General features: G+C 38.6%; 1 protein-coding gene across 4 annotated transcripts; it reads left to right on the plus strand.

Moving 5' to 3' along the window:
* The first annotated feature begins 13,820 nt into the window (after positions 1 to 13,820).
* Positions 13,821 to 23,215, plus strand: LOC125745640 (urea transporter 2-like). Of its 4 annotated transcripts, XM_049018663.1 has the most exons (10): positions 13,821 to 13,870; positions 13,973 to 14,072; positions 17,152 to 17,313; positions 17,553 to 17,742; positions 19,072 to 19,200; positions 19,562 to 19,754; positions 19,988 to 20,135; positions 20,791 to 20,925; positions 21,062 to 21,111; positions 22,145 to 23,215. In XM_049018663.1, the coding sequence occupies exons 3-10, from the start codon at positions 17,202 to 17,204 to the stop codon at positions 22,490 to 22,492; spliced, it is 1,305 nt and encodes a 434-aa protein (XP_048874620.1). In that variant the 5' UTR covers positions 13,821 to 13,870; positions 13,973 to 14,072; positions 17,152 to 17,201; the 3' UTR covers positions 22,493 to 23,215. The 4 variants fall into 4 exon arrangements, with proteins under 4 accessions (XP_048874620.1, XP_048874619.1, XP_048874621.1 ...); XM_049018662.1 differs by having other exon boundaries at positions 13,837 to 14,072; XM_049018664.1 differs by having other exon boundaries at positions 13,837 to 14,072; positions 17,573 to 17,742.
* Positions 23,216 to 23,622: the final 407 nt, after the last annotated feature.

Consider the following 23,622-nt stretch of genomic DNA (forward strand, 5'->3'; position numbering starts at 1 on the left):
CATAAAATATCTGTACTTTATATTTGCCTGGATTACCTTACATTTTTCTATGTTAAATTTAATCTGCCAGGTATCAGGTATAATTAGCCCAGTCACTAATTAAATCCAAATCCCATTGTGGTCTCTTCACTGCTAGATCAGCATCTGCTACACCACTCACCTTAGTGTCATCTTCAAATTTAACCGGTTTACTGTACATACTGGTGTCAATCATTAATGTAAATTAGGAGCAATAGTGGTCCTAAAACTGAACCCTGTGGTACCCCACTATGAACGCAGGCCCACTGTGACATTGTGCCTCTAATAACTACTCGCTGCTTCCTGCCTGTAAATCAGTTTTCGATCCAAGCTGCTATAGTTCCTAAAATCCCTGCAGCTTTGAGCTTAAGCAAGAGCTGTTTGTGGGGGACAACATGAAAGGCCTTCGGGAAATCAAAGTAGACCACATCGTAGGCCTTTTTGTGATCAATTCCTCTTGTAGCTTCCTCAAAGAACTTAAGTAAATTAGTTAAACAGGATCTACCTCTATATCCATGTTAGCTATCCCTCAGAATGTTATTCATCCAGGTAATCTACCATTTTCACTTGGATTATTTCCATTATTTTTCAGTAATACTAGTTAAACTGATTGGCCTATAGTTTGCTGGATTATAGACAACGCTGTATTCATACTAAATGGTGGTAAGTTACTCGTGTTCTCTACTGTGAACACCCATGTAAAATAATCATTAAACTCATTTACTATACATTGGTGCTGCTTTAATTAAACATACATCTGCAGGGTGGTAGATCTATAGCATAAAGGCTAAAATCCTCAAAAAGAGAGAAACACTGCTATGACTAGGGCCCCACAGAGGGGGGAATCCTGCCTGAAAATGATGGCTGTGACCTTCAACTGCCCTTGTTCTTCTTCCTAAAGTGTTCTACTCCATCCTCTTAGCTGAGTCTAGCACAGCCTAGGGGATCCAGACCTGGGCTGTAACATCTTCCTCTACCCCAGAACTTAACCACATCATACCTGCAGCACCACACATACCTGATGCATTGTATAACTGGCCTAGCCTAATAAACACAAGTTATTTCAAAGAAATTGATAAATTTTTGGCATTTTCTTGTATCCTATAATATGTTTCAAATAAAACCATGAAAATTTGTTGGGCGTGTTTCCACTGCCAGATGCGATTACCCCAAGTTTAGGCTCCGTCTTCCCAGTTGGCAGGAAGTCTACAGTTTAATTGCACGATTGAGTGCTTTCTGTCCTTTTACCGTTTGATTGAATGTTAATTTGGTTTGTTCCACTCTACCATGAAATGATTTGTTATATACCACAAAAACTTTTCACAGAAAACTAGATTGTCAAATTTGATTGTTAGCTGAATGACAATGGCTGTTGTAATTGGGAAGTGCACTTGTAATTGAAAGATTGCAGGTCCAAACCTCTGATCAGCAAGGGACTACTGAGGTATGCTGAGCAAGGTACCACCCCCAAGCACTGCTCCCCGGGCAGTGACCTGAATTAGCTGCCACCTGTTATGTTGCATTGTCACATACAGGTATGAGTTAAATGTAGAGAACACATTTTGTCCTTGTGTGCTGTGGTGTGTCAACAATGACAATCACTAAATTCACTAATACATAACAATTTTTAGCATTCAAATTTAAGGTACACTAACAGCTGTTCACCAGTGCATTGATGCTGCATTGATTTTGTTTCACATAACATACCGCACAGACCACAGCATTTCAGAAGTTTTATATCATTATTGACAGGAATATGTATTGTAGCATATATACAGGTTTTATTTTAGATAGATGATAACTTTTTTAAGCAGTGAAATACTGTACATGAGATGTTTTATTTTGCTGTCTTGTTTTCCAGCATACAACACAAATCGCAGTGCAAAAGAAATATAAGGTATAAAATATAAGGTACATTATTCACAATTTTCCGTTTTTTCTTAGGAGAGGCTGCCTTTGAAAATCTGACAAAAGGCTTGGTTGGATATTGAAGGCGTATTACTTTATCTCCACTTCTTACACAATTTTTTTTCTCTTGGGATTTAAACTATATTAAGGACAACATAAATTGCCCCTGCACAAAGTGGTGATCTTTTCAAGGAAGTGTAAAGATGTGAAAATAAAGAAGCAATGGGTTTCCTTAGAACTGTTGAAAGCATGGCAAAGGACACAGGCATAAATCAGATTGAAACCATTCGAATTGTCATGAAAACGATAATTATTTTACTCTTACATTAAGCTAGCAAGTAGCTGCGTCGATAAAGACATCTTACAAGCACAAGGAAATGAAGTTCTGCAGAAAAGCCACTTTACTCTGGTGCCCTCGGTGTGAAATAAACTCTTGCACATTATTTTAAATGGCTATGAAAATCTAAAAAAGCCACATATTATTCTGTAACAGTTAGGCTCCTGCAATTGGCTTTAAGTGCTAAAAAGATAGATCCACCTGTGTCGACGTCACATTGATATGCAGATGCTGCATGAATCAGCCTAGCTAAAAATTGCTACCTAATATGAGACTTTAAACTGAACCATCACATCCTCATTTCATTTCCACTTATCCCTTTTTTTTCCATTCAGCTGCATTTCTCTTCAGCTGAAAGTGATCAATCTGCATACCTTATCTGTCAAGAGCTCTGAAGAAATACCTTTTTTATGGAAATAAATTGAGGAGCAGATGCCTTGGATGCCATGGCAACAGTGTGACTCATGACAGTTTTGTGGGTGAATGGAGTCATTTGCAGTGTCGGCTCTATGATTATTATTATTTTTTTTAAGCCAGCTAATAAGGAACCATCATATTCAAGCTTTTCATGCTGTTATTCTGAGAAACTGCAGATGCTGCTTGAGGAAAATTGTTCTGCTTCTAAATATCTTCTGGGAATGGATTGAAATTGAAAAATTATAGCAAGTCCTCAGCTAACATGTTCATTTTAATGTGATTTACATCCTGTAATTCACTCAGTCAACAGCTCAGCAAAAGGGATGACTTGATTTAATCAAGATACAAAAATTGGTATACCCTGTGGCACCAAAGAATGCATAGACAGCACATGGGGCACTCAAGGACACAGGCAGTTTGATAGATTTATATAAGAGGATCTAATATAAACCACAGAGAAGCACTGAGAATGTGCATACGAGGCTAATCCCCTTACTGTGACCCTCAGCTGGATAAACTGAATAGAAAATAGAAGGATGGGTTATAATCCCTTTCTTTGTCTGTTTCCAGGTTAGATCTCTTTCCTTGTTTGGAAACAATCATAAACCTACAATAAAATATTCAAAGAAATTTACATATCTCAATCCCATCTAACCATTGCATATATGCAAAGGCAAGAACTAACATATAATAAGCTCCGTCCATCCCAAAATTAACTATCCATTATTTCTTATTAAAGATAACCTACCATCTCTAAAGGGAATATTACAAACTCAGTTCTAAAGGCACACTGATCAGCCATAACATTAAAACCACTGACAAGTGAAGTGAGTAACATCTGTGAAAGGTATATTATATATTAAACAAGTGAGTAGTCAGTTCTTGAAGTAGATGTGTTGGAAGCATCACAAATAGCAAGTGTAAGGATATGACATTGTTGACAACAGCCAAATTGTGATAGCTAGATGACTGGATCAGAGAATTTCCAAAATGACAGGTCTTGTGGGGTCAGTACCTACCAAACGTGGTCCAAGGAAGGCCAACCAGTGAACCATTAACAAGGTCAGAGGTACCCAAAGTTCACTGATGAGCTGGGGAGTGAATACTAGCCTATCTGGGCTGATCCTACAGGAGAGCTACTGTTGTACAAATAGATAGAAAGGTATCAGAATCCAATGCATCAAGCTTGCTGCATATGGAGCTGCATCACATTTCCTTTTATATCATATAGACGGCTGGTTGTGTGTATGTCATTTACCTGGGAAAGAGATGGCACCATGATGCCCTATGGGAAGAAGGCAAGCTGGTGGACGCAGTGTGATGCTTTGGGCAATGTTCTGCTGGCAAACCTTGGGTCCTGGCAGTCATATGAATGTTACATTGACACCTACTACTTAGCTAAACGTTGTTGCAAACCTCTTTCATGTTCCACTTTGAGTAGGATAATGCGCCAAACTGCAAAAATTATTCAGGAATGGTTTGAGGAAAATAAAAAAGAGTTCGAGGTGTTGATTTGGCCTCCAGTCTAATCTAATCGAGTCTCTTTGAGATCTAATTGGAGTTACTAAATTCCCTACATGGTCATTCTGGAGTCAGCATCATGGTGACCTACACAGTATTAGGCAGGTGGTTTTAATGTTATGGCTGGTCATCAATTTTATAAAATGTGCAGATACTTCCAATGTTTTTCTTGAGATAAAGGTTAGAAATAATTGTGCTACCAACTTTATTTTGTGTTTATGGTTAAATGTGGCCCTTGGTAGAATAACCAAAGTAGAATACTGCCTGACTGTTTATTGACCCCGTGAGTCTCTATGTTTTACCAGCATTTTCTCCCTGAGATTACATGGGCTTCATCAAAGTCTTTCAGTTTCTGTCCGACATCCAAAAACAGGCAGTTAGGAGAGTCTGTGTTTCTAAATTGTGTTTCTGAGCGTCAGACTGAACGAGTGAGTAGGTGTTCCCCTGTCTTCGGCACTGTGCTTCCCAAGATAGCCTTCAGGCTCACTACAGTTCTCTACTGGATAAGCAGTTATGGACGATGGATGGAAGGACAGAAGGATGATTTTTATTGTGCTTAAAAATAAATCATGTTAAGTTATAAAATGTCGGGTCCTTATTTTTGCATGCACTCTGTTTCTTCAGCATCCATTCTCACTGACATAATAAAAGGGTTTAATGCATGTTTTTATGCCCTTTTTATACTCTTTCAAAATGTGTTGTATGACCGTTAATAAAATGAATTTTTTAGTTTCACATCCATATAAAAGGCAAGCAAGAGCTATGGTTTATATAAGCAATCTGTGTCAGTTGTCATGGAGACGGTAGTATTTTTTTCCAGTTTCTTTACAGCAGTGGATGATGCAACTGCAACTACATTGCAGTTCTTAAATTATGCTGCCTGTATTTACATTTGTAGCATTGAACTTTCAGTAGTGCAAAACAACCTTGAAATATTTAAATTTGAAATCATCTGCATGTTTGTTTCCCCGACTCCTCTTTAGTTATTGCATGATACTGTTATCTATTCATCATAAGAGCATCAGAGACTGAAATTTAAATTTTTGATATTTACAAATGGCTTATTTTTCATACAATATAATGTAAAATAAATTGCAATTCCATCCATTATCACATATGCATATTGAAGCTACGCAGTGAAACTTGTATTGTAATACACACATGCAACAATTAAATTATACCTATGAAACATTATTATATGCTGCTGTATTACAAACTAATTTAAACAGTATTACATACTGACAGACATAAGACTAATAGACATAGTTACTTTATACAGATGGAAGTCTATAATTTTAAACCGGAAGACAAATATAAGATGGGCCATTAACATATTTTGAGAAATAGCATGAATGTAACGTTTGTAGATTAAATTTTAATAGTTTTTAAATTATGCTCCTTGGATTTTATTAAATCAGTCACAACAAGTTTATTAAGAAAATTGATTTGTCATTGTGTTAATTTTAGCATCTATTTTGGCTGCCTTCTTACAGTATATGGAAACTAAATATCCTTTCAGTATTCTCTGCTGAGCTGAGTGCTTGAATAAATACAGAAGAGCTGCAAATCCTGCAGATTCCTTCACAGAATATGCAGTACCTGCACTTGATAGAGATACATCCAAAGAAAATTACCCAAACCCAAGCAGTAACTCTGCATTTTTTTTTTTAATCCTTATGGGGCCCGCTCATTCACTTCTATGGGAAAAATGCTAATGCTAACTATGACAACCTTAACCCCCACCCTGCCCTAACCAAAAGCATAAGTAACCAAGCAAAATACAAGACTTTTTGCATTTTTAGTTTTTTCATAGCAGTCACAGATTTTTATAAAATAGAGTTTCTCCTTATGGGGACCAGGAAACCGGTCCCCATAAGGGAAAAAAAACTGATATTTATCACGTTATGGGGACATTGTGTCCCCATAAGGATAGGTATACCCACTCACACAAACACACACACACACACACACACACACAGACCACAGGCACACGCATACCCAAAGTAGCAGTCTATTCACTGTCTCCACTTCTAATTTAATTTCACTTTACATCATTCCTTTTATTTATTTACTGCTTATTTTGTTTCTGCACTTATTCATGTATTCATTAATTTTTTATTCATTCATTTCATTATCCATTCACATTGCTTTAGTATTATTCAGTAGTCATTAGTACTGGTCTTGATTTTGCGTCAGTACACTCAGTTTTATTGCAACTTTCTTCCTTGTGCTGATAAACAGAAAGTACAAGTTTTGATTGATGTCATGAAATTGAAATTTCTCCAGGTGCACCAAATCTTTCAATGGATATAAAGAATTCTAATTAACTGAGAAATCCTCTGCATTCTGTTAAGTTGAAAGTCTCTAACTGGATTTCCAAGATAATAAAATTAAGCCATATTTGACATCTATGTTCATCTTAACCAACACAAGCTATGACACTTGGGTCCCAGTTTGAGGTGACCCATCCTGGTAGGCACGTGGAACATCTTGTCTCTCTGGCAAGATGACCATCTTCCTCTGCTGTCGGGGAGCTTCATTCAATGCGACCACTGGCACTGACAGGGCTGACTATGAGGATTGTGTCAATCCCCATAGGTATGGAGAACGGGGTGAGAGTGGCTCCATGTTCCTTCACTTTGCAAAACGTCAGGGGCTGCGGGTCGCTGGATCTACAGAAGTGCCCAGTTTGTGAATTCTGACTACAGAATTGTTGTTGCTACTCTGAAGATTCAGCTTAGATCCAGTAGGCTACCACCTACTAGGAGAGTGATGCTGGATTTGGCCAGACTCCAAGATCAAGCTGTTTCTGATGAGTTTCCATGCAGTTTGTGGGAGGAACTTGCAGACTTGGGTGTGACTGGTGACTCTAATGTGATGTGGGAGACCTTCTGTGATCAGACCCTGAAGGTTGCCAAGGGTTATGATGGTGTTGCCAGTGTTCCTGGAAGAAGATGTTTCATGTTGCAGGGAATCCCTGGATATTATAGAGAGGAGTCGCAGTGCACGACTTGGTGGCAACTCCAGTCTGTACCAGAAACTGAGGAGGACGGCTGTAAGGACTCTGAGGGCAGATAAAGAGGCATTTGTTAGATGAATCTGTGAGCAGGTAACACACCATCTGTGGTTTAGTGACCCACGTCCTGCTTACACATCTGAATCTGTTCCTCAGAGACTTGCAGTCAGGGCGGGTGATGGAACAGTTCTTATGGATGACACTGCAGTTGTGACCCACTGGGCCAGCTACTTTAAGCAGTTTTTTAAGTTGACCTTCCAGCTAGGACATTGGCCATCTCTGGGTCCACGGTTCTCGAGGCTGATTCTCCAATCAGCTGTGAATCACCAAATCTCAGTGAGACTGCACGGGTGGTCGATCAGCTGAAGGTGCGGAAGGCCACAGGGATCTGTGGGTGAACTTCTCCAAGCTGGTGGTAGGGCTGTCCTCCTGGCATTGCAGACAATCTTTGCTTCCATTTGGGAGTCAGGTTTCATCTCAACTCACAGGAAAACAGGACTTGTAGTCCATATCTGGAAAGGGAAGGGTGATCACCTGGATTGCAGCAGGGGGATAATACTGCTTTCAGTGCCAGGTAATGTCCTTGCCAGCCTTAACAGGATCTGTGATCACTTCTGTCAACGACGGGAGCAGTCTGTTTTTACACCTAAGTCTACCATCGACCGTATCCTGGCACTGAGGGTTCTCATAAAGCCCAAGCACAAATATTGGCAGAGGTTCTTGCAGCCTTTGTCGATTTTCATAAAGCATTTGACTCAATTGACCGAGTTGCCTCGAGGGACATCCTGAGACTTTGTAGGATCCCACCGAAGTTGCTGGACATCATGGTTGGCCTGCACACTGGTACTGTGAGTGCTGACAAAGAGTGGAGCGAGAACTTCCGCGTTCTTCCCAGTTGATTCTGGGGTTGCTCAGGGTGTGTTCTTGCTCCTACTTTGTCCAATGCTTGTATAGACTGGATGTTTGGCAGGGTCATGGGGTCTGGTAACTGTGGGGCATCTGTTGGTAAAGAAAGATTTACTGATCCTGACTTTGCTGATGATGCTGTGACCTTAGTGGCATAAATGGAGGCTCTGATCGGGGCTCTCAAGAGACTGAGTGAGGAATCTGTGTCTGTGACTGTAGGTGTCCTGGTTAAAGACCAAGATTCAGTCATTTAATAACTTCTTAGGCACAGCCATCAGTAATGTGTCTGTTTGCGGGGAAAATGTCGACCTTGTCAAGAGATTTACTTAACTCAGCAGTGACATTCATGTCTCTGGTGACTTCCTACGAAGTCAGCAGATGGATGGGCAGTCTTGAGGTTGCTGGAAAGGGGTGTGTGCAAGAGGACAAATGTCTAAGTCTTTGGAGTCCTGGTGCTCCCTGTCTTGCTGTATGGCTGTGAGACATGGATGCTGTCCAGTGAGCTGAGACGAATACTGGACTCCTGTGTCTCTTGAGAGAATCCTTGGGTCCAGCTGGTTTGACTTGGTGTTGAATGAATGGTTGCTAGAGGAGTCCTGAATGAGACACATGATCTGCATTGTGAGGGAGCGTCATTTACAGCACTACAGCCATGAGGCGCATTTCCCTGAGGGTGACCTGGCTTACAGGATCCTCATTGCTGAGGACCCAAGCAGCTGGACCAGGCCGAGGGGACGCCCACGTAACACCTGGCTGTGGCAGATGGATTGCCATTTGTGGAGGGTAGGACTGGACTGTGTATCTGCCTGGGAGATCGGCGGCCGGGATCCCAAGGAGTTTTGCTGTGTGGTGGGTGTGGCAACGCACTGCATCAGTGCATGCTCCCCAACCTGACCTGACCTGAAACAACATTGCGCTATTGACCAACAAAAATTATGTCTGACATCAGTGGCGCATTGTTAAATGGTATTTCAGCGGCACATTTTAGAAACTTGTGGGTGCACGACAGTTGGTATTGACACAAATATGTGCACTAATGGTTTTTTTAATGGTTGGTTATTTTATTTTATTTCATGTACTTTTTTATAGAGTACGTCTGGTCCTTTCACGTAATCATACTGTTTAATGACACACCAAAAGAAAAACAATATACCTGTATATATTAAGTAAAGAACAAACCGTATCATTAAAAAACCTTTCAAGCTCATAATCAGAATTAAGCGCATACTATAATTGAAAGGACATTTGGATTGCTGAAAATGCATTTCAGATGTCTAGATAAGTCATGTAAACATTACAATGCCGCGGATTATAAAGTCACGGTATTCTTTGTGGTATGTTGTATGTTGCGTAACATTACCATGTGTGATGGATGTCTGCTGGACATAAATGACACATTATAGGACTTTGAAAGGCATGATGCTGAACTGCAAGTGCTGATGCCAACAAAGGAGTGTACGCTGGCAGCAGAACGGGCGAGGAGGGACCAGGTGGCAGAAGAGTTAAATCGTCTGTAGCCTGGTAAGGAATATGAATTGTGAGAGTAGAAAAATAACAGCCCAATTTCCTTTTATTTGAGAATTTTACATCACCTTAAAAACTGTAGGTTGTTTTGCTTGAACAAAGACTGCACTTTATTTATAATATGTTCAGCTTAGACATCTTAAGACATTTGGACCATTAAAGCATCACATATCCACCCCATTCTGACACAGGAGCGCATCGGGCTGCACGTACACCTGTGTTATGGTTATGTGGGCTGCACATGTTGGTTATCTTGGATGATGCTGGTTCTGTGTTTGAACACGTATCGATCATTTGACTTATGACGTACACGTTTGGACAAATGTGGAACAGTGCAGTTGTGCAGTGTCAACATGTTCATTTTTTTACGTCTTAGGATATACAAATTTGACGTGTTGATTCAGAGGGCTTTGACTCTGAGGGCATTCCATACTGCTTAACCCCGATTGGCTTCAATGGCTTCACACGGCAAATGTGCCATTGTAATAGCAAAGTAGATAATATGCCGCTGCATTGACGTGCCATTCCGATTGGTTACTGTTAGTAACTGTTAACTGATACTAATTGTTAGTTCCTTTTTGCATTACAATGTCAAAATAAAGCCCCTAGTCTCTAGTGTTTGACTATTAATTGTTAATGATCCACACCTGCCCCTCATCAAGAGCTTGTTACTTGAGTTTATAAATCCCTGCCTGTTCTCAGTTCCAGTTGGTAATGCCTATTATAAATCTAGATTCTCATTCTGTGTTTCTGTGTTTCTGGTTAAAGTTCTAGTTTGTTTCAGTCTTGCCTACCTGTCTTTGATAAGACTCTTCGTGGTCTCTTTAGTTTTGAGTGTTTAGAGTTCATAGAGTTCATAACCTATTAGAGTGTTTTTGAGTGTTTAGAGTTCATAACCTATTGGACTGTCAATCATGTCCCGTTGTAACACCCTTCAGTTCATAGATTTCATCATAGGCTCAGAATATCTGATCTCCTGCCATTTATATTTATCAGCAATTCAGAACACTATAAATATTTTTGCTTGAATGTCTGAAGTAATTCCGTTACCAAAATCTCATGCATTTTTCTTCATTAATGGTGAAGGTGCAACCCATTATGCAGTGTAATTTGATAGCTGCGATACAACAGCAGAGAATTTATGGCATTTCAAGCAAAGCAAGGATGTTATTTTTAAATTGAAGCCTGCAAAGTAGACAGTCGTTTTATTGTAATTCAGTTACCATAGAACAGCCTGTAAACGAACTGTAATGGTAATTTACACTATGCCAGTTTATAAGGTGAGTAATTGTCACTGTATAAGCTGTCACTATATAAGATATAAATATCTTATAACATCTGGTTTATAAAAAAAATCACAAACATAATAATTGCTCAGTTAGGGTATTTCAAGAGAAGTAATTCTATTACCAAATAAAAATAACTTTGAATGATTGACTGACTGACTGACTGACTGACTGACTGACTGACTGACTGACTGACTGATTGATAGATTGCTATCTAGTCTGGAGCTATAATGTATGCAGGACTCATAGAAATAGAGGAAAATAACCTGATAAAATGAAGGAGAAACCAGTCCTCCAACTTTCCAGTTTCATATGACTGGCTATAGGCATGACATTAATTTGGGCACCTTTATGTAAATCCAAAGAAATTCTTGATTGAGTTCCGGTCTGCTGACAGAGGAAATCACAGAATATGGATAAAATCAGCCCTCTGTAGATGAGAGCATGTCATTCACAGCCCATCCCAGCAGGAAAGAAATGCATCAATGTAAGATGATGGGCACTCATTTCCAGTACACAACTTAGTAATAACCACAATATCTCAGGAACACACTCACAAAAACATAAAAACACTTCACTGTTTTGCAGAACCAACAGGACCCTTCCCTCCTTACATCTGGAGACAGATGTAAAACATGTTGTTAAGAGAATTAATATAAAACATGTTAAGAGAATTAATGTAAAACATGTTGCTTAGTAGTGAATGATTCAAACCTCCATACCACATTTATTTTCATCCCATTCAGCATGTATCCCGACTTTGTACACTCTGATGTGTGGACTTACTGACAAGTTAAAATATTTCATTGTAGATGCTTTCAGAATGTATTCAGATTCCTCCAGACTAGAGCATCATTATCAAAGTATCAAATAAACCACTATTATCTGGTACATGGGAATTTTTAGTATTATTAATGTCATGGAAAATTCCATCCATCCATCCATCCATTTTCTGAAAACGCTTATCCTATTCACGGTCATGGGCAGACTGGAGCCTATCCTGGAGGCTATAAGCACAAGGTGGGAAACAACCCAGGACGGGGCACCAGCCCATCACAGGGCACACTCACACACCGTCATGAAAAATTATTTAGTTTACTTCTTTTCACTAATGAACTTTTAAAGTGTTAACACAAAGTGAATGTGACATATTTTGTGATTTTCACTGACTCCTTCAGTTGTTTTTCCTGCCTAAAAAACCTGTACTCCCCACTGTCACCCACATCAGTGTAAGTCAATTTTAGAGTTTCTCTGAAGATTCTGCTGCCATGTTATATATTACAGAGAAGACAGTAAAGAATCAAAATGACAAGATCAAGGATAAGTGAGCCAACTCATGACAACTGAAAAATTATTCAGTGGCCGCATGAAGAAAGTATGTAAAATTCTATCTGAAATATTTTACAAACATACTGGTGTTACCCGCCTCCATAGTATATTACAGCTAAATGTGCTTTTTAAAAGAAATTTATTTAGGTAATGCCAGTCATATCCTATGTTATGTGTGTCATATCATTTTATCAGCAGCGACAATAAGGAAAATTGCATATGTGCTACAATTAGAATAAAACAGTGACAAAAGACATCATATTTTCAGGGGACCTGAAGCAATTTATGGGTGATTTAGAGAGTCCTAACTTTTTGGTTTTGGGCTTCAGAAGCAAGACATAATAATGTAAAAACAGTAATACTTCATTCATCCCTGTGGGGAAATTGCTCTCTGTGAGACCCACAGATGTATATGACGATAAGAGAAAGTTTTGAGGTTAGAGAGCAGGACCAGCTAGCATCCAGCACCACCGGAGCAACTGGAGCTAGGGGCCTTACTCAAGGGCCTAATGGTGACATCATTATGCCACCCACAGGATTTAAACTGGCCACCTTCTGACCAAGATCTAACGCTGAGAGCCACACATCACAGGATTAACATGCAAATTCCACACACAAACAGTAGGGGCCATATTTCAAGGTTAAGCAACAGTTATACACACTGAACCATTGTGCCACCCATTTCTCTTTTTTATAATGATCAACAATTTAGTAGACCTCTACCGAGCCATTTATTTATTTATTTATTTATTTATTTATGTTTGACCAGTGTCTCAGGTGAGAACACTAAATTATATAGCCATCTTCATACATCTGCTACTTTATTGCTATGTGAATAACACTCTACTATTAAAACAAAGTCCAGTAAATCATAAAATTCTGTTATATGGCATAATTCTATTCAAAATCATTATGGCCTATTGAAAAGTTAAATGGAAGCAAAGTCAGGTTAGAAAGGACTGTAACTTTTTATTATAGACGTTGTTGTTATGAAGTGTTTCAGTCATCATACAATGAAGAGTAATTTTAGAAAACTAATTTTAACATTTGGAACAGGTAGTACCTGGCACAAAACCCCTGTACATTCTGTGTTTGCATCCATCCATCTATTTTCCAAACCACTTATCCTACTGGGTCGCGGGGGGTCCGGAGCCTATCCCGGAAGCAATGGGCACGAGGCAGGGAACAACCCAGGATGGGGGGCCAGCCCATCGCAGGGCACACTCACACACCATTCACTCACACATGCACTCCTATGGGCAATTTAGCAACTCCAATTAGCCTCAGCATGTTTTTGGACTGTGGGGGGAAACCGGAGTACCCGGAGGAAACCCCACGACGACATGAGGAGAACATGCAAACTCCACACAGATGTAACCCAGGAGGGGACTCGAACCTGTGTCCTAGTGCTAACCACTGCAACACCATGCATTACCCTTCTGTGTTTGCAGTAGCTAGATAAACATTAACTGTGAGGTCGCAAAAGAACTACAAAAAAGAAAGAGGGATACGCCTCCTGGTCTTTAATTGGCCTTATCGGATGAGACGGACAGAATAGAGACCCAATCACATGGTTCTTCAGTCTAGAGTATCAGCTAGCACTTTCTGGTACGAAAGCAAGTGCAAAATGAATCTAAATACCTATTGCTAATTCTAAATAGTATAAATTGTCACAAACTTACTTTTGGGTCTGGTGTAAAACACCCACAGGTAGTTTTACTACATGTCATTATCGGAAACGGACACCTAAAGTTCGGTGGAATCTTCTGGAGTTAACGGGCCTCTTCAGAACTGCTCCAGATTAATTCGTGTGAGTTTTTATTCGTACATTTTTGAAGTGTTTAAGGTTGCTTTTTTCCATTCTGCAACTAAATAATGAACTTAAAAATAGCTATTACCCAGATCATAAATAATGCAACCCTTCTTAAAGAAGTGATTTTAGCGCATTAAGACACTTTTTTTTCCATGAGAATTCCTATCAGGTTGCATTCTCAAAATCTCTCTATATCCTCGAAAACAAACCTTGCACACGGTTTGTTGTGATAGTTGGATTTATTGTATGTGCAGTATGTTAATTTGTTAATCTTCATGGATAATTAGTTGAAGTGAAACGATGTGATATGGTTTTTATTGTGTACTAGTAATAAGACTACATTCTATTATATTAATTTACATTACCTACAGATTCATCATAACAGAAAAAGTACGTTTATTTTGTGGAACCTTAAATAAAAATGTAGTCTGTCTCCATTAGACTGATGTGTCAGATTCCCTACATTTCGAGGCAGCACTAATATTTATACATTTTGCACAATATTTTGAGCATAAAATCTCGTTCACTGAGATTTTCCTTTACAAATATGTTATATTTATGTTGTAAAGGAGAGGAACTACTTGAAATTTTTTGGCACACATCTTCCAGCTTTGCTTATATTTAAATGGGAAAATGCTTTTTGTGCCTGTTATCTGTTTCTATTTCCCTTGATGCACCCAAAATTAACCTGTAACCAAAACTGAAATTCATATGTATAATAGTGTTGTTGTGTGTTCTCAGTGATTAGTCTAATTAGTCTAACATCCAAGTTCACACTTTCATTTATATGCATTTATTATATTTAGCTGGGGGGGCGGCATGGTGGTGCAGTGGTTAGCACTGTTGCCTCACACCTCTGGGACCCGGGTTCGAATCTCCACCTGGGTCACATGTGTGCGGAGTTTGCATGTTCTCCCCATGTCGTCGTGGGGTTTCCTCCGGGTACTCCGGTTTCCCCCCACAGTCCAAAAACATGCTGAGGCTAATTGGACTTGCTAAGTTGCCCATAGGAATGCATGTGAGAGTGACTGGTGTGTGAGTGTGCCCTGCGATAGGCTGGCCCCCCATCCTGGGTTGTTCCCAGCCTCGTGCCCATTGCTTCCGGGATAGGCTCCGGACCCCCCGCAACCCAATAGGATAAGCGGTTTGGAAAATGGATGGATGGATGGATATTTAGCTGGTATTTTGTCCAAATGTGTGAGTGAGAGGGCAAGGTCAGCCAGTCCCTGGACCTTCTAGGCTTGTGGGTCTTCTACTTGGGCACATGGGTGAAATGACTCTAACAGTCACGAAATCTGAACTGGTGACCATCTGACCACACGTTCCCCCCCCACAGTAACACAATTTAAAGGTGTATATGTACACCATAGACATCACTGAATAATGTTTTTCATACAGACACTAATCATGCAAAAAGTGTATCTTCGGAATGTATACAAGCCTACAATTTTTTAAGATGGTACTGCAGTGGTCTCTGGTGGTAAACCTGAAAATATCACATAGTGATTTTCTCAGGTTCTCACTGCTTTGTGACAATGAACAAGAATTAACTCGGGTTTTAAAGTAATTTTTTTCTGATTTGTCAATTTATTGTGCTGTCTGTTATATAAAAAGATAATCATGCCATGTCTACTTTCAAGTTATCTTTAATCTCATGCTGGTATTTGCCAGGACAAGAGAAGATTTAGATTTACACTACCTGTACAGTTTGCGGAACATTTTGTGGTGTTTCAGGTGACTGGAATGTATGACTTGAAACTTTAAACTGAAATTAATAAAACATGAAGGTAGCCTTATTTAACAATTTTAGCCTGGCCCAGATTAATGTATGAATAGTTTTTTTTTTTTTTACAAAAAGGTTTGTTTGAGGGTTATGGAGTTGTACTTTACAGGAGGAATGTGGAATATCATGAGAGACAGAATCAAGTCTCATTTCAATATGGGGTCACAATGTCTCAAAATTTAAATGTTATTTTTTAATAGATTTCACTTCTCCTGAATTGTACATACATATTTGACAATCATTTTCAGCCCGATTTTTGTATCTCTGGTAACAGTCAGGAAAAATCATATTTCTTCCATAATATATACTAAAAATGATGACTGTGTTCTCTGACTTTTTTCATGAGGTGCATTAAAGACCTTCACAAGTACAACTGAAATCATAAACCAGTAACGTGCTTTTATTTTAATGTTATGGGCAAACTTCATCAAAGTATATGACATCTGAATAATTATCACGCATAGACTTTAAGGTAAGAGTGGCAAGTGAACCATTATATTTCTTAGAATTGTAATCAGTTTAAATCCCAGGAGAAATTACACATACATTTAATGAAATTTACCTTGTCATTGTTTTTTTTTTTTTTTAAAAAAAGCAGTTTTTAATGGATGCAAAATTTAGGACCAAGAAGAGAACAGTGTGTACTCCAGGCAGGAAAGTAACTATTCCTGTTTGGCGGCTGTTCAGTACTTGCTTTCCTAATATAAACAGTAAATGACAATAGAACAGAAATAGATCAACAAAAACGAAATCTTTATGATGAAAACCCCATTGATTTACCCAGTGATTTGCCAGTGCTTCGTATTTTATATTTAGTGTCTGTTTTTTTTATTTCATTTAAAATGTCTAAAACTGTGTTTTTATTTTATGCATTTTATGCATCATTTCCTTATGGAATTGACTTCTTGATTTTGTGGTGGTAAACTCAGTAAAATCAGTTACACTTTACTTGAGGGGGCACAAGTAACTTAGTAATTCAGTTACTGAAGTACAAATCAGCTTATAGTTCCTACATGAAATACATAAACTGTCATGATTGAGTAATGATGAATGAACATGTGATCAATACATAACTGACACTTAGTTTCTGGTTATTAATTGAGCGAGCGTGTACTACTACATTATCTGTGCCCCCTCAGCAAAGTGTTACCCTAAAATTAAAATGATTAAAATAAGAAATGAAAACTTACCAATGATTTTTCGTTTTTGTATTTGATTACCTTTAAATAAATGGTGTAAATTTATTTTACAAATGTAGAAAGCACCAATGGCTTTAACGCACCTTTTTCGCAGGAGTGCCAGACTAGTCAACTCAGCCTAACTAGAAGAAGCAGCCAATAAGAATGAATGAGCGGCTCGAGAACCTCAGCTTGCTGCAGAGAATAAGGCCTCACCTTTCCAGATGGGCATCATACATAAATGGAGACATGGAGGCTTTTGGAGGATGGATGAAAAGTGAGAGACCATCTAATATCTGAGCTGAATTTAAGACATTTCATTAAATGTGTTGCGTGTGTGTGCCTATATATATATATATATATATATATATATATATACTATTATATATACTATTCAATTAAAAGAGGATGAAGGAATGAATGAATAATCAATGTATGAATGGATGATTTCCTTATCTGCCATATGCTCAGATCTCGTCATTCAACTATATAATGTGCTCTTGTTTTAACTTGAAGGGCAGTTTATTCTTTTTCAGATTCTGGATTGGGTTCTTCGTGGGGCCAGTCAGGTTATGTTCGTTAATAACCCTCTCAGTGGGCTCATTATCTTCGGGGGTCTGGTCCTGCAGAATACGTGGTGGGCATTCAATGGCTTCTTCGGCAATCTGTTTGCCACTCTGTCCGCCATCATTCTCAGACAAAGCAGGTACATATTGCCACTGAAACACAGGTGTTTTTTTTCAACCCTGGTAAACATTGCAACTGAGTGTTTCTCAAAATACTTATTGCCTGATTGTTTATGCCTTCAAATGCTCTTGTAAGGGCCCTTCTGCCAGATTTGAAACTTTTTGGAGGAGTATTAGGACGCTTGTCCACCGCACAAAGTATGGTACTTTCGGTACTGTACTTTTGGTACTTTCGCTTTTCCATTGACTTCCGGTCAAGTACCAGTACCGAAAGTTCCAGTATCGAAAGTGCCAAACTTTGGTACTTTGGGGTGGGACTGGCAAACGCATTTGCTGTCAACTGGTTATGCAAATAGCCTGTCGCTGAAACAAAATACAACCGGCATCTTTTGAAACACACAGCGAACAGCCAGAAACGAAATAAAATGAACAGATCCAGTGGGATTTAGATGGCACAACTCGAAATAAAAAAAGTATTTGCCGTAATAGCAAGCCGCTTGGAAGAAATGGGGCAGACGCGAAACATCGAACAATGCCGCTTGAAAATAAAAAAAACTTAAGCAGGACTACAGAAAAGTGAAAGATCATAATATGTTTGAATTCAGCGAAAGAAATACCTCGCCGCGCTTTGTGACGTCAGTCAGGGGCGGTCACTGATGATGTCATTTGACGCTAGTACCAGGTTCTGAATTCAGGGGCTGCATTGTTCAAAGGTCGAACAGAAAGCGTTGTCAAATGGGACCTACGAATAATTCTGGCCTACGAATAATTTCCTATTTGCATCTTCCCATCCTTACCCTTGAGTCACAAAGCACAGTTCCTATTGCCTAGCTGGGACACACCCACTTTACCTCTGCGCAATAAATCTTGGAATATGTTAGGCTGCATCCTTCGCAGAGCAGGAAAGGAAGGATGCATTTCGAGAACGCATTTGAAGGAGCCTTTGAAATGGGACACCCTTGTCGCACTGCTGTGACACATTCGGTCTTCGAATGCAGCCTTAGAAGGATACAGTACAGCCCCTGAATTCAGACACAGCCTATCACCCTCCTTTGTAGGCGGCTTGGAATGTCCTAGCTTTTGACTAGTACTGTATGTATCTAAATTGGCTGTATTGTATATGTACCCTGCAATAGACTGCCATTCCATCCAGGGTGTACCCCATCCTCTGCCCTGTGCTGCCTGGGCTAGACTCCATCTCCCACCCCCTCAACACTTTTTCAGAGTTGTTGGAAGATGGATGGATATAAAAATTAAGTTCTACGTAAAAGCACTATAATTTTTTATACTGTAGAAGAGGAAAGGAATATATGTAAATTACTGTGACTTTTATGTAATTTCTGTTTCAGGGAGGCTATAACTTCTGGTTTGCATGGCTATAATGGGATCCTGGTTGGTCTTTTAATAGCAGTATTTTCAGAAAAAGGAGACTGGTATTGGTTTCTGTTATTTCCAAATATCTTCATGTCAATGGCATGGTGAGTGTTTGTATGGACAAATATATGTTCTTACTGGAGCCTTGAAATATCAGTAATATAATATAATATATAATATGGCATTTCACATACTGTACAGTGGGTGATCCACATTTTGCTTTCACAATCCAAGTTTATTGATTTGAGAATAAAACTGTTAGTTACAGTAAACGAAATTAATGGATAATATTCATACTGCTCCTGTCAAATTCTGAAGAAATAGATTATCCATTTTCTCTAATGTTTTATAATATTACATTGGAATTGTTCTCATTTTATGTAGAAATCAGCTTGACATTGTGCATGACTAAACTTTATTTTCCTAAATTACGCTCACCAGCTATTCATATTTTCTTTTTAACAGCCCAGTTCTTTCCAGTGCCTTGGGTTCAGTTAACAGCAGATGGGACCTCCCAGTATTTACATTGCCATTCAACATCTTGGTCTGTATCCACAAAGTGGCAGTTGGTTCCTATAATAATTACTTCCCCCAGGTTCTAATTGAACCCAGATTCTCTCTCCACAGCACCAACTTGTCCGATGTGGATGTAGCTCTGGTAATTTTTTTTCTGGCTAAGTATGGTCCTTGTAAGTCATATTCAAATTAAATTAAATTAGGTGCAGCTGTCAAGTTTTCAACAGAAAGACAATTTGTTTTATAGATGAAATCAGGAGAGATTCTTTTGTACAATAAGACAGAAACCTGACTATTTTCCACTTGTACCTCTTAAAATGACATAGATATTTTACAGCAGGGTTTCAATAATGCTCACTGATGTCCTTTATTTAGCTTTTCCGTGCAGTTCCTGTTGGTATTGGACAAGTGTATGGATGTGACAGTCCATGGACAGGAGGGATTATCACCTTTGCATTGTTTATTTCGTCTCCAATCATATGTTTGCATGCAGTTATTGGTTCAGCCATTGGCATGGTGTCAGGTAAGGAATTAAAATTCATTTGTATGCATTCCTTTAAAAAAATAAATGTTTTCCCTTATTATAATGCATTTCATTCAAGTATTCTGTGTGATTTTGATCATTTGATAATGAGTTAATGGTAATAAAGTTTTTAATCAATTTTATGTTGAAACTGGAAAATTATTCGGAAATTTCACATTTAACACACAATCAGAATTAATCCCCAAAAAAGACACATTATGACACCTGCTTCCAGAAAACAGGTAATGATGTAGATGAACACCCACTTCTCAGCTGCATATAGAAACAAATCATCTTCTATATCTGCGTATCCAGTAGAGGTTCACAATGACCCTGGAGCCTAGAATCTATCCCAGGGAATAAAGCAGGGGATGTCCTGGATGGTGTGCCAGTCCATCACAGGGAATACACTTCCACGTTGTGGTAAATCTAGAGGCATCAAGTCACATACAGTACAGGGCATGGATTGAACCCCCAACTCTGAAGGGGTTGTTGTGTTAACCACTGAGACACCCATATGGAAGTAGCCTATTACCATAATTAATTATTTGATGACATTTTATTCTTCACTTGTGCATTTAGACTCAATGCCATGCCAGACTCAATGACAGGTGACGTGCCAAAATTGCTAACTGTCTTTTAAAATGTTATTTAGGCCTTGCTCTTGCTGCACCTTTTGAGGACATCTACTCTGGTCTCTGGGGCTACAACAGTGCTCTGGCCTGCATTGCCGTCGGAGGCATGTTCTACGTGCTGACTTGGCAGAGCCACCTCCTGGCCATTGCATGTGGTCAGTCTCAGCAGGTCCCCCATTCGCTCCCATTGTTTGTTTAGTTTTGCTTTAAAGATGTATGTCGTATTGAGCAAAATTATTATAAGGGTGAACAAAAGAAATAATACCAATCCATATTTTTTCTGTTTCTCAGCATTTTTTTGTGCATACCTGGGATTGGCCATAGCAAATGTCATGTCTACAGTAAGTATATTTTATTTGCTTCAGTGGCATCAGAGTGTGATGTGTTTAGGGTTATCTTAGACAGGTGGCTTATACATGAGCATATCGCTACTGTACAAATATGCTAAAGTCTATTGTGACACATACTGTGTGGAGGAGGGAATCTGGACGTGCAGTGACCAGCTCAGCATGAGTGCCAAACTCGTTGTTTTTAAAATTGCTCTTTAATATTTCTAAACAAAAGACACAGGAATTAAACCTCCAACATTTGTCATTCTTGCACAGCTGTGAACACACTCTAAGATTTTACATTAATTATCAGCTAGGAGACAAAAGTTATTGCACAGTGTTAAAGTGGTGTGCCTGAATTTTACTTTGCATGACTAACTTGATGTATAACAGTTAATGAACAGGGAACATGCATATTCCTGTGCAATAGTATTGTAGCTATTTTACAATGAAATATTCTGCACATTTAGGGAAATGCAGCTTCTTATACAGTAGGTGAGTTTCTAACTAGCTCAGTGTTTCTTGGTTCTGCTCCTAAAAACTCATTCTTCAGTGTTTACAATCAATTAATCAATAAATCAATTTATTTATTTTTATAGCTCATTTTCAAAGTCAAATACGTTGACTGATCAAAGTACCACACAATGAAGGATAGATCAAGGAATAGAAAGATTGAACTATAAAAATGAATTGAAATAAAAACCAATAAAATCAAAACAGTATTAAATGAAACAAAAAGACAGGCAGGTAGTGTTAAATGGTCAATCAAACAGGCAAACTTTATAAGGACAAGCGACTCAAAGAATACAATCAAGTAGTACTTTATACAAGACAAAAATAAAATAAAAAGGATAATAGAAAATTAAAAGGAATAAATTTTAGCTAAGGACAGATCACTGTTATAATGTCTTATAAATAATCTTATTATCAACGAAGTACATTTTCTGCATATGCTCTTGGTGGGGTATTGGCATATGTATGTTTTGTAATTGTAAGTGTAATTCTTGTCTGTGTATCCTGTACATTCTGTTGTCTTTGTTAACAGTTTGGGCTGCCTGCCTACACCTGGCCTTTCTGTCTCTCGGCCCTCACCTTCCTGTTGGTTACTATGGAAACCCAAACCATACACAGACTACCCCTTTCAAAAGTATCGTACCCAGAGAAGAACCTCAGGTATTTCAGGGAAATGAGAAAAGCTATGAATAATGTAGAGCTACAGCAGAAGTTGCACAAGGGGAGAGAAAATGCAATACTGTTGGGTGCAGACCAAGCACTAGAGGAAGATCTATGTATGGATCACAGTGCAGCCAAAACTTTTGTGGAGATGAACCTGCTAGTGGAAAACATAAGGACAGAAGGTATCAGCCAGAAACAGGAGGGAACTGAAGGTTAGTTTGCAAATGTGAACATGCCACATGACCTGAGCTAGGAGAATGAAGCTGATGAAACTGTATAAAGAATGATCCAGTTCATATTAATCAGGGCATTGATTGTATGAATGCTGTGCTACAAGCTGTCCTCTTGACATTCACATATGCGAATCACTGTGCTTAGGATTTGCATATCTTAATTATTTATAATTTTATTACATTTTATCTGATTAAAAATTTTGATGATTACAATTAAAATTAAAATTGCATAAATAATGTGCGAGATATGTATGCAAATATATGCAAAATGAACAATCATAAATACAGGACGTAATATACTCTGTATTCCTAAGTTGTAAGCATTTGCTTTCAGTGACAAATGATCACTGCAGAAGTACCAGTAGGTGTCAGAATAAGCTTAGAGAGCTGATTATTGACCTGCTGTATTTGTAATTCTGAACAAAAAATCTCACTGACTGGTTTGATGATTTATGTTTCTATCTTAAATCGGTGTCACATGTGAAAAACATACCACTTTTAAGAAAATATTTTGTGTATCGTAATATGTATCGTGAGAGGTTTTCATATAGTCAGAATCATTAGTTGAGCCCTGATTCATATAAACTGCAATTAAAATGGAAATATGTGATGAATTTTTAGTAACATGCATGTATGTATGTATGTATGTATTATTATTATTATTACAGCAGGAACTTTCTCAGACGTCGAAATCTATAGTGGATCCACTTCTGTTGTGATATTTTTTTGCATGGAAGGGAAGGTACTGTACAGTAACGGGAATCCAGCATTACTGTTAAGCCCCTGCTGTTCTATTGTTGCTCCTTGAATTTTCCTCCAAACTGGTTCCACTTCTGAAAAATCCCACAGCTTTGAAGTGCTGCAGCTATTTTGGGTAAAGTCCAGAGATTTCTTCAAGCATGATCTCAGTATGCTTACTGCAATGCATGATGCATGGTAACATGACATCCCTGATTCCGTATTTGCTTTACCATGGCAATATTCCAATCAACAGTCAGTGTATTATTACGAGATACTGCCCAGTAAAATAAGAATATTCTGGGACTGTTAATCAATAATCCATGGAAGAAGTTCAACTTTCCACACATACAATATTGCATCGTTCATGGAATAG

This window comes from Brienomyrus brachyistius, chromosome 7 (genome assembly GCF_023856365.1).
Source record: "Brienomyrus brachyistius isolate T26 chromosome 7, BBRACH_0.4, whole genome shotgun sequence".
In the NCBI taxonomy this organism is placed as follows: Eukaryota; Metazoa; Chordata; class Actinopteri; order Osteoglossiformes; family Mormyridae; genus Brienomyrus; species Brienomyrus brachyistius.

What these genes read in the sequence shown, in the direction of transcription:
- LOC125745640 (XM_049018663.1), top strand. Translation starts at nt 17,202, where the DNA reads ATGAATGAGCGGCTCGAGAACCTCAGCTTGCTGCAGAGAATAAGGCCT. An exon ending in CCTCCTGGCCATTGCATGTG is followed by an intron (nt 20,926 to 21,061) that starts GTCAGTCTCAGC and finishes TCTGTTTCTCAG; the next exon opens with CATTTTTTTGTGCATACCTG. An exon ending in TAGCAAATGTCATGTCTACA is followed by an intron (nt 21,112 to 22,144) that starts GTAAGTATATTT and finishes CTTTGTTAACAG; the next exon opens with TTTGGGCTGCCTGCCTACAC.